This window comes from Myotis daubentonii, chromosome 14 (assembly GCF_963259705.1).
Source record: "Myotis daubentonii chromosome 14, mMyoDau2.1, whole genome shotgun sequence".
Lineage (NCBI taxonomy): Eukaryota > Metazoa > Chordata > Mammalia > Chiroptera > Vespertilionidae > Myotis > Myotis daubentonii.
In genome coordinates, this window is record NC_081853.1 from 51,948,590 (window position 1) to 51,963,113 (window position 14,524).

The following is a 14,524-nucleotide window of genomic DNA, read 5'->3' on the forward strand; positions in this document are numbered from 1 at the left end:
GAATCATTGATCGGCTGCCTCCTGCACGCCCCCTACTGGGGATCGGGCCCATGACTGAACTAGACTTCTTCCAAGACCTGGGTCTTTCATCTGGTAAGACTTCTCCCCGGGGGTAAAAGATGGGAGGATGGGAGCCTTTATCTTTGGGAGAGTCCTCTTTGAAGTCCTGCCTTTGTTCGTCTCACAGCTGGGGCCTGTGATAGAGAGACTTGGTCCTGTGCTCTTTTGTTGTCACTGAGCTTGCCTAGGATCGCTGGGGCTACTCTGGGCAGCTGCATTTGTTTTTCATCTTGGCTTGTGTTTGTGATTGATTCCTTGATTAGAGATCAAAATGTAGCTCTTGGCTCCTCCGTAATTGCTTTGTATTCTTGAATTGTCTTCGTTGCTGAAAATGAAAAGCTTTTATGCCCTGGATGGGTCTCCTGACCTCCGTGCTGCCTTGGGATTGACTGGTGTTACACACCACCAGTACCAGGTCCCAGAGGAGAAAGATGAGATGATCATGAGTCAAGAGGCTAGGTTGGTCCATGGACAGATGTAATAAATCTGCAGGCTGGGTCCTTGCAGCTCTCCTGACTTACCCTGCTCTGCTAGCGTGGGCTGGTTGCTAGAGGGACTTCTGTGTCCCTTTGGGTATCGCAACTACTCTCAGAATGTGGATTCTATTGTGGTGAGGGGTTTGAACTGGGTATGGGTTGTTGAGGATGTGGCTGTTGGCGGGGGTGTAGGGGGACGCTGTATACTATATAATGTTTGGGTAAAGCTCTGTCCTGCGTGCTGGGCCTGGGAGGTTTCCAGTGTCTAATAAAACATCGTCTGATTCTGCAAGCCCGAGTGGACTATTTTTTTCATCCTCCTCCATCCTGGACAGGGAGCTGAGGTGTGAAGGTGCAGCTGAGTGCGGCTGGGTTAAACATTAATGCCGCCGTTATCACAGCCAAGGGGAGCAGAGAACCCCGGGCCAAGGTGCACAGCTCTCTGCCGGCCTCAGGCTCAGGACGTGGTGGCCAATAGACATGGCTCAGTTTTCCGAGGTCTTGGCTGAAATAGGCGACTTCGGTCGCTTTCAGGTGCAGCTGCTGCTGCTGCTGAGTGTGCCCAACTTCCTGTCCGCCTTCTATATGTTCGGCCAGGTCTTCATGGCCCTGGAGGAGCCCCACCACTGCTCAGTGGCCTGGGTCAGGAACCTCACCTTGAACCTGAGTGCTGCCGAGCAGCTGAACCTGAGCGTGCCCCTGGACGCTGCGGGCAATCCCGAGCCCTGCCGCATGTTCCGGCCGCCCCCCCACGGTGCCAGCCTGGAGGACATCCTCGGCCACCGCTTCAATGAGACACAGCCTTGCGAGGGGGGCTGGGAGTATCCCGAAGACAGGCCCCCGTCCCTAAAGAATGAGGTAGGCTGCCTTTGGGGCTGGCCGGCCACTTGTTTGGGGCCTGTCCCTTCCTCTGCCTTCGCCTTGCCCGCCTTGCCCTCAGTCACTGGCGTTGCTGCCTTTGTCTTGCCCCTATGCCTGAATGGTTAACCATTGATATGCCTGTTTGTCTTTTTGCCAATTACGCTGTTTTTCTCTCTGTCTTCTGCCTCAAGGCCCGTCTACCTCTCCATCCGTTTCCTCTGTCTGGTCTCTCTGCCCATCCGTCTGTCCATTTTTGCCTGTTCTTTTGTCTGTCCTGCCTGTGTGCCCAATCGCCTGCCTTTCTTCCTGTTCCCTCCTGCTTTTCTGTCTTTATCCCTTTCCCTCCCGTGTCCTCAGTCCGCGCCTGCGTGTACACCTGCGTGCCCATCTTCCTGTGTTTTCCCAGTGCTAATCTCTTTCCCTGTCCGCTCATCTGCCTTTCTGCTCATTTGCCTTGGCTTCCTACCTGTTAGCTTCTCTCTCCCGGTCTCCTCCTGCCGACCCCTGGGATGCTGGAGGACCCCCGTGACTCTAGGACTTGTCCTGTTGAGTACAGGTCATTGTTCTTGCTCAGTTCATTCTCCCGGAGGGACCCAGGCAGAGAACAGAAAGATCCCCACCCCAGCCGCCTCCGATTAAGAGGACCCCTCGGCAAGCATCCTGGCCCACGCCGTTTCTTCCTAGATGGCGGGGTGGGTCTCAGAGTGGGGGTGGGACTTTGCCAGGGTGGCATCGTGGACTGGCCATGGAGCTGGGACCCACGCGGCTCCTGCTGTCCAGTGCCCTGCAGGAGCGGGACCGGGGGCGGAGGGGGCGGGCACGCCTGAGAGGATCAGCGCAGCTCTCACCTTCAGGTGGAGGACGCAATCTGGAATCCAGAGATCCAACATTTATTTTCCCCCAATGGGTAAAAAAGATTTCTTTCTTAGAAGCTCTCAGAGGCGAGTGTTTTACCCAAACTTCCCTTTAATATGTGACCCTAAACCTGCCCAGAGCCCTGGCGCCCGAGGATGTGTTTTTCGGTCTTCATTGGCCACCCCCCTCACCCCGCCCAGAGGGAGAAGACAGCCCAGGCGCTCCCCCGCCTCTGGATCACGTCCAGCTAGCCCCGTCCACCCCTCACTGGCCTCCCGTCTCCCCAGCATCACCCATCCCAGGTTCTGCCTTCACCGCCTCAGATGCTGGGGGGGGGGAGGGTGCCTGCCTCTCCACGTGCCCATGAACTCTGCCGGGCGGCCAAACAGCGCCATCCTAAACGCCCAGGCAAACACCCAGGTGGCTGGAAGCCCCGCTCGCCCTTGTCCGCAGCCCGTGCAGGACTGTGCTTGGAGTCTTATTCAACCAAAGACCCCCGAGTATGCACCGTGGGGAACAGTCAGCGGGGGAGGCACCCTGCTCCCTTCTGCGGTTGCCCCGATGCTCGGGGGAAGACCTGGCTCCTCACTCAGAGAGAAAGGGCGCTGGGCTGGAGGCTAGAAGTTGCTTCCTCCGAATGAGGAAATGGGAGCTTCCGGAAGAGCTGCTATGTGAGGGGGGCCCCCAGGTACCAGGAGGGTGAAGTGGAGTCAAGCTGTGTGCAGGGGGCACAGAACTCCCCGAGGGGCCCACACATCAGTGGGGTGAGGGGTGATCACATGGACTTCCTGGGTGGGCACGTGCAATAGACATGTGTTCAGAGTTACATGGACATGCATGTTATTCCTGGGGGTTCCAGTCTGTCTGTCTGTCTGTCTGTCGGGTTCTCTCTGTGTGTCTCCGGGCGCATTGCCTCCACCTCCTCCCCCACCATGTGTGCATGGATGGGCTCTCCTCCATCCTAACCTCGCCCCCCCCCCCTTAGTATTCTGACTGCCTGTGAATGCGGATAGCTTCGGGGGGAGGGGGGGATTTTGCTTCTGGATGAGAGGACTTGGGCAGCCCGGGAGGGTCACAGGGGTTTCCTGGCTGTGAGGAAGAGGCCCGCTTTGTCGGGGAGCACCAATTAGTGCTTCTGTCAGAGGTCCCCAAACTCTGCATCCTTAGTGTGTTGGTAATTTTTCTTGGCATCTCTAGATACCAAGAAATACATAACTCTGCAAACAACTCAAGCATTTATGTTCTAACAATTTAATAACTGTTCTTAAAAATTAAGACATATATTAAAAGGACATGTTTTTATTTCATTCTTAAAGAAACACAATTACTTACTAATAGGATGTTTGGGCCTATTGGGAATGGCACATCTTCTCAATCCTTGAACGCCGCCACCCTCATTTTCAGATCCACATAGATTTTCTCATGGTGATTGCTTTTCCTCATAGCAATGGCCAAAAACACAACTTCCCATAGATATGAGCCACTGAAAGGAAAGTAGCATGATCTCGTGTTGAAACAACCATCCTGAGCTAGTAGTTTATGTGATATCAGACAGATGTTACATATTGCTGTATTTTCCTTCACTAGTTTAAATATCATGCTACACTCATGTTCCCGGGGGTACCTTGACACACAGTTTGGGAACCGAGGGCACCTGCCATGAGCTGTCTGTAGTGGGTGGCCTAGATGATAAAGGACTTGTCCCCAGATGCCCCTGGACTCATATCTGCCTGTGTCTGCCTCAGTTCAACTTGGTTTGTGATCAGAAGCACCTGAAGGAGACCTCGCAGTCAGTGTACATGGCCGGCCTCCTCATCGGCGCTCTCATCTTTGGGCCCCTCTGTGACTGGTAAGAACCTTGACGAACCCATCCCTTCCCAAGTCTATCCCTTCCCTCGCTCACCCCTTCCCTAGCCCACCCCTTCCCTAGCCCACCCCTTCCCTAGCTCACCCCTTCCCTAGCGCACCCCTTCCCTAGCTCACCCCTTCCCTAGCTCACCTCTTCCCTAGCTCACCTCTTCCCTAGCCCACCCCTTCCTTAGCTCATCTCTTCCTTAGCTCATCTCTTCCCTAGCCCATCCCTTCCCAAGTCTATCCCTTCCCTAGCTCACCCCTTCCCTGGCCCACCCCTTCCCTAGCCCACCCCTTCCCTAGCGCACCCCTTCCCTAGCTCACCCCTTCCCTAGCTCACCCCTTCCCTAGCTCACCCCTTCCCTAGCTCATCTCTTCCCTAGCCCACCCCTTCCTTAGCTCATCTCTTCCCTAGCCCACCCCTTCCTTAGCTCATCTCTTCCTTAGCTCATCTCTTCCCTAGCCCATCCCTTCCCAAGTCTATCCCTTCCCTAGCTCACCCCTTCCCTGGCCCACCCCTTCCCTAGCCCACCCCTTCCCTAGCGCACCCCTTCCCTCGCTCACCCCTTCCCTAGCTCACCCCTTCCCTAGCTCACCCCTTCCCTAGCTCATCTCTTCCCTAGCCCACCCCTTCCTTAGCTCATCTCTTCCCTAGCCCACCCCTTCCTTAGCTCATCTCTTCCCTAGCCCATCCCTTCCCAAGTCTATCCCTTCCCTAGCTCACCCCTTCCCTAGCTCACCCCTTCCCTGGCCCACCCCTTCCCTGGCCCATCCCTTCCCTGGCCCACCCCTTCCCTAGCCCACCCCTTCCCTAGCTCACCCCTTCCCTAACTCACCCCTTCCCTAGCTCACCCCTTCCCTAACCCACTCCTTCCCTAGCCCACCCCTTCCCTAACCCACCCCTTCCCTAACCCACCCCTTCCCTAACCCACCCCTTCCCTAACTCACCCCTTCCCTAACCCACCCCTTCCCTAGCGAACCTTAGGCACCAGCACAAGGGCCTCAGGGTGGGACTGTGTATCCTCCACACACAGAGAGCCCAGGGCAGGGCTGAGTCTCCCCCTCTCCCCTCCCCTCCGAGATTCCCTCCCGGACCTGTCCCCTCTGTACCGCAGGATTGGTCGCAAAGCCTGCATCCTGATCCAGCTGCTGCTCTTTGCCATCATCGGCCTGGCCACGGCGTTTGTGCCCACCTTTGAACTCTATATGGTCCTGCGCTTTGCTGTGGCTACAGCTGTCTCTGGCTACGCCTTGACAAATGTCACCCTGCGTGAGTATCTGGCCTGCAGCCTGAGCCACAGGCGGAGGCCCTGGGACAGGCCTCATCCCCACACTGCCGCAGGGGCCTTGCCAGGGGCCACACCTACAGGGTCACACCTGTGCTTCCTGGGCTGGGACTCAGGCCCCGACGCTGACAGGGTGGCTTCTGGGGAGATGGGGGGTGTGAGGGCAGGGCCTGGCCCAGTCTCCGCGTCTCCGTTCACAGTTGCAGAGTGGGTGGGGCCCTCGCGGAGGACCCAGGCCGTGGTCCTGGCCCAGTGCAGCTTCTCCGTGGGGCAGATGGCCCTGGCCGGGCTTGCCTATGGCGTCCGTAACTGGCGGCTCTTTCAGATCGCAGGCGCCGCGCCCGTCCTGCTGCTCTTCTTCTACTTCTGGTGAGGAGGTGCTTCCCAGAGCAAGCACTCTCGGTCAGCCGTGCTCCCACAGGCTTAGAGTGTAGACTCGTGTTCCTCCCATGGGCCGCTCAGGGACACGTCTGGGAGAGGGGCCTGCCCAGGGCATGGGGCTCAGTGTGCACTGGAACGGCCAGGGAGGCTCTCGGGCACTGGGGGGCTCTAGGACTTCGTGCCCCATACTCACACCCGTTCCTGACCTGCAGGGCTCTGCCAGAATCTGCCCGCTGGCTCCTGGCCCGGGGGAGGGTTGAGGAGGCTAAACAAGCCATCCAGAAGGCGGCCTCAGCTAACCGGCGTAAACTCTCCCCAGAGCTGCTGAGCCAGGTACTCACGGCAGGGCCCTGCCTGCCCCTGATCTGACCCACAGACCGTTCTGCGGGCCTCACTCGGCGTCTTCCCCCCAGCTGGCCACTGAGAAGACAGGCCCCTCGGGGAACGCCCTGGATCTGTTCAGACACCCCCAGCTCCGGAAGGTGACCCTGATTCTCTTTGCCGTCTGGTGAGGGCACTGGGGCCATGCCCCTCCCTGGTGTGTGACAGAGGGATGTGGGACAGTGGCTCTCTGGCTGGGATGGGCTGCTCGGGAATGACTGGGCTTCTCCCTGTCTGTCTAGCCCAGCGGTTCTCAACCTGTGGGTCGCGACCCCTTTGGCGGTCGAACGACCCTTTCATAGGGGTCGCCTAAGACCGTCCTGCATATCAGATATTTACATTACGATTCATAACAGTAGCAACATCCCTGCCCAAGGCATAGCCGGCGACGGCAGAAGTCTACCTGACGGGGACTTCTGACCAAGTCAGGCCCCCTCTCTGAGTGTGATGATGTCTCGTCACTGAGAAGTGAGAGGGACCCTTGGATACTTTGTAGGTTTGTGGACAGTCTGGGGTACTTCGGCCTGAGCCTCCAGGTGGGGGACTTTGGCCTGGACATCTACCTGACGCAGCTGATCTTCGGAGCCGTGGAGGTGCCCGCCCGCTACTCCAGCATCTTCATGATGCAGTGCTTCGGCCGCAGGTGGAGCCAGATGGGGACTCTGGTTCTGGGGGGCCTCATGTGTATCAGCATCATCTTCGTCCCGGCAGGTACCTGCACTGGCTCTCCCCTGGCCCTCCCCGCCCTCCCCGCCCTCCCTCACCTGTGGCCAGAGGCCCATGGCTTCTCTTTCTGGAGCGAGGGCTTCCTTGGGGTTAAGTGTCTGGGTGCGTGGGGCAGGGAGCAGGGCCCAGGGGATGGGCTGTCTGCCCTCCGTGTGGCTGACCAGCCTCCTTCACCAGACCTGCCCGTAGTGGGCACCGTGCTGGCCATCGTGGGGAAGTTCGCCACAGCTGCTGGGTTTACCATCTCCTACGTCTACTCCGCTGAGCTCTTCCCCACCATCATCAGGTAAGGGCTGCTGGCACCGTTCTCCTCCGCTCCCGAGACCCTGATGTGGGCCATCCCTCCTCCGCCCTCGCCGCCACCCACATATAGCTTTCGGGGTGGCTCTGGGCAGCTGTGCTGGGTGGGGGCCAGGGCATCTACAAATGTCGTCCAAATCCAAGTTGTCCCAGGCTGGTAGCGAAGTAAGCCATGCCCCGGCTGCGTCGGGACTGTGCCATGGGCTACATCTAAGAATGAATGGCTCCGAAGAAGGAACCATCATGTGGGGGAGGGGTACTCAGGAGGGGCAGCCTTCGCCCTGAAACTGGACAGAGGGGCAGGAGCGCAGCGGCTGACAGGCCTAGAGGTGGCAGCAGCCTTGGACTCTCAGTAGAGGAAGACGGGGGGGCAGGGGGTGGGGGAGTGGGGGGGCGGGGGGGGGCTGGATGCTCCTGGAGGCCCTGCAGGCCTGGGGGGCCATACAGAGATCTGGGCCCTCCCAAGGAAGTACGCTGAGCTGGCGCTGCAGCCTGGCGTTGAGGCCAGGTCCCCAGCTGGCACGGGCTTCCCCGCAGGCAGACGGGCATGGGGCTGGTGGCCATCTTCTCGAGGATCGCGGGCATCCTCACGCCCCTGGTGATGCTGCTGGGCGACTACCACGAGGCCCTCCCGATGGTCATCTACGGCAGCCTCCCCATCGGGGCGGGCTTGCTCTGTGCGCTGCTGCCCGAGACACGCGGCCAGGCCATGAAGGACACCATCCAGGACCTGGACCAGGGCCCCCAGCCGCGGTGAGCAGCCCGCTTTCTCTGCAGCCCGGACCCTGGCTTCCCATCAGTGCCCTACCTCAGCAGCCCACGCCTCTGCCTCACCACCCGTCCGTGGCCACTTACAGACCAGTGAGGGGGTTTAGGAACCACAGACATCTGACTGGCCTTGGGGTTAGGTCCCCCTACTTCGGGGAGGGACATTGCTATGGAGTCACTTCCGGGTCGGCCAGTGATGGCTTTTCGCTCCCTCTAGGACTAAGAAGTTAGCGCCCGCAGACAATGAAAGGGGGGCCCCGGGAAGAACTCCCAGCCCAGGGGAGGCCTCTGTGAGCAGCACGTCCTTCTGACCTCATTCCCTGGACACCGCAGGACCTGAGAGCAAGGCCGGCTTTGCTGATGGAGGCAACACACCAGGACCCGACTCCAGCACCAGCACCCTCCTGGGACGGGGCCGCTCCCCTTCTTATCCCTTGAGCCCCACCCCAACACCCTCTTCTGGGTCAGGGTCTTGGTTGTAACTTGCCCTCTGATAGTCTTGTGGGGGGTACAGCTCCCCTGACCCCTCCATCTCTATGGCGCCTAGAGGTGGTGGTAGGTGCAGGGCCCGTTGTCCTCTTTGTAAACCCAGCGTGGACGCGTCCAGCAATCCTCTCGGATACCTGGACAGTTGTCACTCACGGTTCTCAGCTGTGAAGCGACGGACAGTTCTGTTTTGCTTCCTACTTGGTTACCCTCATGGAGTCAGTCCCAAGCCAAAGCCTTCTCTTGGGGACACTGCACCGTCTTTCTTGGCACAGTGTGGCACCCGGGCTGAACTGCCCTGGTGAGAAATAAACACCCGAGCGGAGCCAGGAAAGGGCCAGTTCAAAGCGGAAGGCGGTTTTCAGCTCTAAGATGCGGACCCTTGCACCCCTTTGAGGCGCAGTGATCTTTCCTGAAAGAGACTTAAATGGACCCTCTATTGGCACAAGCAAGATGCAAAAATCAGCTGTTGCCCCCGGACAGGTCTTCGGAGACTCATTTCTGTAGGGACTGGGGGCCCCTGGGGAGAAAGGTTTTTCCCCCTGGGTGTATTACAGCGTGCCCCGTGGCTTCCTCTGGCCCACGGGTAGATGCTCGTCTTTGGGCGCTTGCTGGTGTGAGATCAGCAGCTGAGACCCCCGAGAAGACATGCAGCCTGATGTGGACTCGACCCCAAGGAGCTGTGGGCGGCCTGGGCTGGGCTGGGCTGTTCTGCCTCGGTTGGGGAGCCCAGAACAGCCCAGATTCGGGGTGGTGCTAGCAGTGGGCCCACTGCTCATGCTATAGCCAGCTTTGTGGAAGATAGTGCAGAGCTCCCATCTCAGGCTTGGGTGCAGGAGCCCTCCTACGCTGGGCCTCAGGCTTCCCATTTTCAAATGGATGATTTTATAGGTCCCTTAGCACTAGTCAGCAAGGACTCATCTTGGCGGCCCTGGCTGGGTGTGAAAGGCAGAGGGCTTCACAGTCTGCCCCCAGGGTCCAAGGAGATAGGAAAGGAGGGCCACCCTCCACCCTCAGGACACTGCCAGGCACTGGGCTGGACTGAGTCCTCAAGTGTGGCCCTGACTCAGCCACCCTGGACATTGCCTCACTCGCTGCCCACTCACCCACTCCTCTGTCAGGGAGGGGTTAGCGTCTCGTTTCCTTGGCTTCTGCCCAGGAGGAGCCCCCTGGCCACCAGGCTTAGTGCCCGCCCTCCTCAGAGACCCCTGAGATTGAGCCCTGTGCTGTGCATCTTGTGTTTCCTATGTCACTGTCAAAGGCGAAGGCACCTGCACTTCCCCTGCCACCTCCTCTACTTTGACACGGTCCTCACCGAGTCCAACCCACTGACCTGGCCTTAAGTTCACCCAGTGCCATAGGTGGGTGGCTTTCAACAGTAATTTATTTTCTCACAGTGCTGGAGGCTGGAAGTCCGAGATCAGGGTGCCAGCAGCGGCAGGTTCTGATGAGGGCCCTCTTCTTGGCTTGCAGGCAGCCACCTTCTCGTGCTGCCTTCACATGGTCTGTCCTCTGTGTGTGGATGGAGGGTGCGAGATCTCTCTCCTTCCTAGAAAGCCACTAATCTCATCAGGAAGGCCTGCCTTCATGACCTCATCTAACCCAAATTACCTTCCCAAGGCCCATCTATTTTTTATTGAGTTTTTTGCAGAGAGGAAAGGAGAGGGATAGAGAGTTAGAAACATCGACCAGCTGCCTCCTGCACACTCCCTACTGGGGATGTGCCCGCAACCAAGGTACATGCCCTTGACCGGAATCGAACCTGGGACCTTTGAGTCCGCAAGCTGACGCTCTGTCCACTGAGCCAAACCTGTTAGGGCCCCAAGCCCCATCTTTACCTATCACTGGGGTTTAGGGCTTCAACATGGAGATGTGGGAGACTGGGGGAGGACACATTGTCTACAACACCATCCACTGGGCCCTGTGGTCTGTGGACCTTGTTCTGCCTCCCCACCTCTGTCCTCAGATTTGAGGATGTAAGCCATCATTTTCAGTTCTATGGAGAGATAGACAACATCTCTCTCTGTTGCCAGCATCCTGTACGTTATCCTTTTCACCCTTTAGTTGTGCCCCAATTTGCAAAACCACAGCAGCTAAAGAACCCAAACATCTGCCTTTTCTCTCCCTGCACCCCAGACTGCTGGGCACTGCAGGGCACTGCTGAAGAGGGTCACACGGCCGCCACGTCTTTTCCGTGAATGAGCTGCTAGTCATCAGCCTCAACTGGGCCTTTCACTGCGCCCAGCTTTCCCACCAGCTTTTTCTAGTCAGCTTGTTTTCCAACTCTCACCAGTGGCTTTTTCTTTTCATATATATATATATATATATATATATATATATATATATATATATATATACACACACACACTAGAGGCCCAATGCACAAAATTCGTGCAAGAGTAGGCCTTCCTTCCCCCAGCTTCTGGCACCGGCTTCCCTCTGGCACCCAGGACCTGGGCTTCCCTCACAGAGGGAGACCCTACCCACCTGCCACAGCCCACTGGTCAGTGACCTGGGCCTCCCTCTTTGGGGCGATCATGGAGCCCCCCAATTGATTGCCCTGCCAGCCTGTGGCCTGGGCCTCTCTCTGTGGGGTGATCATGGGGTGATGGCCGGGCCCCCGACCAATGGCATCGCACCCGCCTTAGCTGGCCTGGCACCAGTGGGTGTCATAGCGTGGTCCCAGATGGTTGTCCAGATAGCCGTTCCACTGTTTGGCCATTTGGTCGATTTGCATATTACACTTTTATTATATATATATATAATTAGAGGCCTGTTGCATGAAGAGATTTGTGCAATAGGCCTTCCTTCCCCTGGCTGCCAGCACCAGTTTTCCTCTGGCACCCAGGACCCAGGCCTTTGCTCCAGCCGCAGTGGAGAAGCCACGCCTCTTCAGTCTTCAGTTGTCTTCAGTCTTCAGTCTTTGCTCGGGCGGAGCCTTCAGTCTTCGCTCAGTGCCTGCATATGCAAATTAAACGCCATCTTTGTTGAGTTGATTTGCATACTCATCCTGATTGGCTGGTGGGCATAGCGGAGTGACACCAATTTGCACGTTTCTCTTTTATTAGTGTAGATACTAGAGGCCTGATGCATGAAATTCGTGCATGGGTAGGGTCCCTAGGCCTGACCAGCAGATCAGGGCTGATCTGTGGAGCAATCTGTGTGGCAATCGGAGGGCGGGGGGGGGCAGCCCCACTGGACCTGCCTTGGCCAGCCTGGCGCCACCTGCTTGCCAGCCAGCACCGCCCCACAATCTCCCTGCTGCCGCTGCCTGTCACCTTCTTCTGCCAGGGCAACCAGAGGGGCAATTGGGGGCCCCACTGGTACCTGCCTTGGCTGGGCTGGGGCCAGCAGGCTGGGGGCAGCTCCTGCATTGAGCACCTGCCCCCTCGTGGTCAGTGCGCCTCATTGAGACCAGTAGTTTCGCAGTTTGGTCAATTTGCATATTAAACTTTTATTATTTATTGATTTTAGAGAGGAAAGAAAAGGGAGAGATAGAAACATCAATGATGAGAAACATTGATCAGCTGTCTCCTGCACACCCCCTACTGGGGATTGAGCCTGCAACCAGGGCATGTGCCCTGACCCGGAATTGAACCGTGACCTCCTGGTTCATAGGTCAACGCTCAACCACTGAGCCGTGCCGGCTGGGCTCACCAATGGCTTTTTCTAACCTCCCATCTGCATCCCTTCATTCTGCCTCCTAACAGCCTCTCCTCCTTCCAGAAAAGGAGAAGCCATCCTATGGCAGCTCCCAGACTTCTCACCACCAGTCTTCCACCTCCGCTCTCTCCCCTCCCTCCTGCGGCAGTGGAAGAACTGCCCTGCACAGAGCTGCTAGGGGGCCAGGCCCGAGGCTCGGCGCTCACCGCTGCCCCCAGATCTGGGAGCAGCTGAAGGGGGTCCTATCCCCTCTCTGCCTCTCCTCCCGCCCCCACCGTAGGCCTGGGGACTGAGGACAGGTGAGTTGTGTCTGGACGGATGGAAGATCTTCCCTCAGTGGAGGTGGGACCTTTAAGGGGAGGGCAGGGGCTCCAGGAGCCGGGAACAGTCTGCACAAAGGCCTGGAGCTGGCTCATGTGGAGACTTTCCCACCTGCCTTGCCCCAGTCCCTCCCTGGGGTCTGTGGCCAGCTATGCCCCTGGAGTAGAATGCCGCTCCTCACCATGCCTACCCCACCCCCTGCCCATTGTGACACTACTTCCTGGCCACCAATGGAACCCAAAGGTTCTGCTGCCAACCACCTGGCTAGGCCTGGAGTATGCTAAGGTGGGTCCTGGCTTTGGTTTGTGGTTCCGTCTCCAGGGAGGCGGGACGGGGAGGGTGGCCGTTTTGATGACACCTGGCAAGTGTGGGGCCGTATTCTCAGCACACATGTGGACAGGAGCCTGCCAGGACCGCTCGACTGTGTGGAGTCTGTGAAAGGAGCAGGCTGCCCTCACAGGAAGTGTGGGTTTGGGGTGGCATCTGGCCATTTCCTGTCTCAGATGGAGCATTGCTTCTGGCTATATGTTTATTTTCCAGGCCTCAGTTTCCTCTTTTTCTGTTGTTACTCCTCACCCAAGGATATTTTTTCTATTGATTTTGTGTGTGTGTGTGTGTTTTTTTAGAGAGTGTGGGAGGGAAGGAGGGAAGAGGGCGGGGAGAGAGAGAGAGCATTGATGTGAGAGAGAGTCATAGATTGGTTGCTTCCTGCATGCACCCTGAATGGGGCTGGGGATCAAACCTGCAACCCAGGTAGGTGCCCTTGACCGGGAATCGAACCTGAGACCCTTCAGTGTTTGGGCCGATCCTCTCACCACTGAGAACACTGGCCAGGGCTCACTTTCCTCTTTTGTACATTGAGAATCAATTACCTTGGGCCTGTCCACCTGGCAGGGGACCTGTGGGGTCAGTAGAGGGAGCAAGTGCTCCAGGGCCTTGCTGACTGTCAAGAGCCCCATGGGCATTCAGGTGATGCTGGGGGACACTGAAGGGAACCCCGAGGGCAAGGTGGGGACAGCTGGCTCCTCAAAGCCAGAGATCTGTGGGCAGAGCAAAGTGCCCTCCCTGGGAAGCCTCCTCCATCCACCTCTGCCGCCCTCCAACCTTCCACATGTATGCACCGTATTGGTTTCCTTATGCTGCTGTAACAAATGGCCACAAATTTAGTGGCTCAAAACAACACACATTTATTACATCGCAGCTCTGGAAGGCGGAAGTCCAAAACGGGCCTCACGGGCATAGGTCATGGCGCCAGTCGGCAGGACTGCGTTCTTTCCTGGAGGCTCCTGGGGAGCACTCGTTCTCCTGCCCTTTCCAGCTGCTAGAGCTGCCTGCATTCCTTGGCTGCCCTTTTACATTCCCAGTGGCACTATACAAGGGTTCCAATTTCTCCACTTCCTCAATAACACTTGCTGTTTTCTGGTGTGTTTTTTTAAAAGCATTAGCCACCCTAATGGGTATCTTTGCACATATTAAAATATATTTTTATTGATTTCAGAGAGGAAGGGAGAGGGAGATAGAAACATCCTATATAGTAAAAGGCTAATATGCAAATTGACCAAACAGGAGAACGACCAGTGGCTATGATATGCACTGACCACCAGGGGGCAGACACTCAATGCAGGAGCTGCCCCCTGGTGGTCAGTGTGCTCCCACAGGGGCAGCGCCGCTCAGTCAGAAGCTGGGCTCATGGCTGGCGAGCACAGCAGCTGTGGCCGCAGCGCTAAGGACCCCTCAGGGGATGTCTGACTGCTGGGTTAGGCCCACTCCCTGGGGTCCCGGACTGCTAGAGGGTGCAGGCTGGGCTGAGGGACACCCCCCAACCCCAGTACCCAAATGTTGTGCACTGGGCCTCTAGTTAATGATGAGAAAGAATCATTCATTGGCTGCCTCCTACACTCCTCGAACCCACAACCCAGGCATGTGCCCTGACTGGGAATTGAACCGTGACCTCCTGGTTCATAGGTCGACTCTCAACCACTGAGTCACGCTGGCTGGGCTCACCCTGCTATTTTGGTGCCTCGCTGCATCAGCTCCATCTCTGTGGCCTTAGTTCCTGGCCACTCCTGATCCAGATTTGGGGGGTGTTTTTGGTGCTGTTCCCTGGAG

At 57.6% G+C, this 14,524-nt stretch overlaps 1 protein-coding gene across 2 annotated transcripts; it reads left to right on the forward strand.

Moving 5' to 3' along the window:
• The first annotated feature begins 961 nt into the window (after nucleotides 1-961).
• SLC22A13 (solute carrier family 22 member 13) lies at nucleotides 962-10,070 on the forward strand. 2 transcript variants are annotated; one of them, XM_059664412.1, is made up of 10 exons: nucleotides 962-1,394; nucleotides 3,998-4,101; nucleotides 5,219-5,373; nucleotides 5,590-5,758; nucleotides 5,983-6,103; nucleotides 6,184-6,278; nucleotides 6,648-6,862; nucleotides 7,055-7,163; nucleotides 7,715-7,930; nucleotides 8,163-10,070. In XM_059664412.1, exons 1-10 carry the CDS (start codon nucleotides 1,017-1,019, stop codon nucleotides 8,254-8,256), a joined length of 1,656 nt encoding a protein of 551 aa, XP_059520395.1. In that variant the 5' UTR covers nucleotides 962-1,016; the 3' UTR covers nucleotides 8,257-10,070. The 2 variants fall into 2 exon arrangements, with proteins under 2 accessions (XP_059520395.1, XP_059520396.1); XM_059664413.1 differs by lacking the exon at nucleotides 7,715-7,930.
• The last annotated feature ends 4,454 nt before the right edge of the window (nucleotides 10,071-14,524 follow it).

What these genes read in the sequence shown, in the direction of transcription:
- SLC22A13 (XM_059664412.1), top strand. Translation starts at nt 1,017, where the DNA reads ATGGCTCAGTTTTCCGAGGTCTTGGCTGAAATAGGCGACTTCGGTCGC. An exon ending in CTGCTCTTCTTCTACTTCTG is followed by an intron (nt 5,759 to 5,982) that starts GTGAGGAGGTGC and finishes CCTGACCTGCAG; the next exon opens with GGCTCTGCCAGAATCTGCCC. An exon ending in CATCATCTTCGTCCCGGCAG is followed by an intron (nt 6,863 to 7,054) that starts GTACCTGCACTG and finishes CTCCTTCACCAG; the next exon opens with ACCTGCCCGTAGTGGGCACC.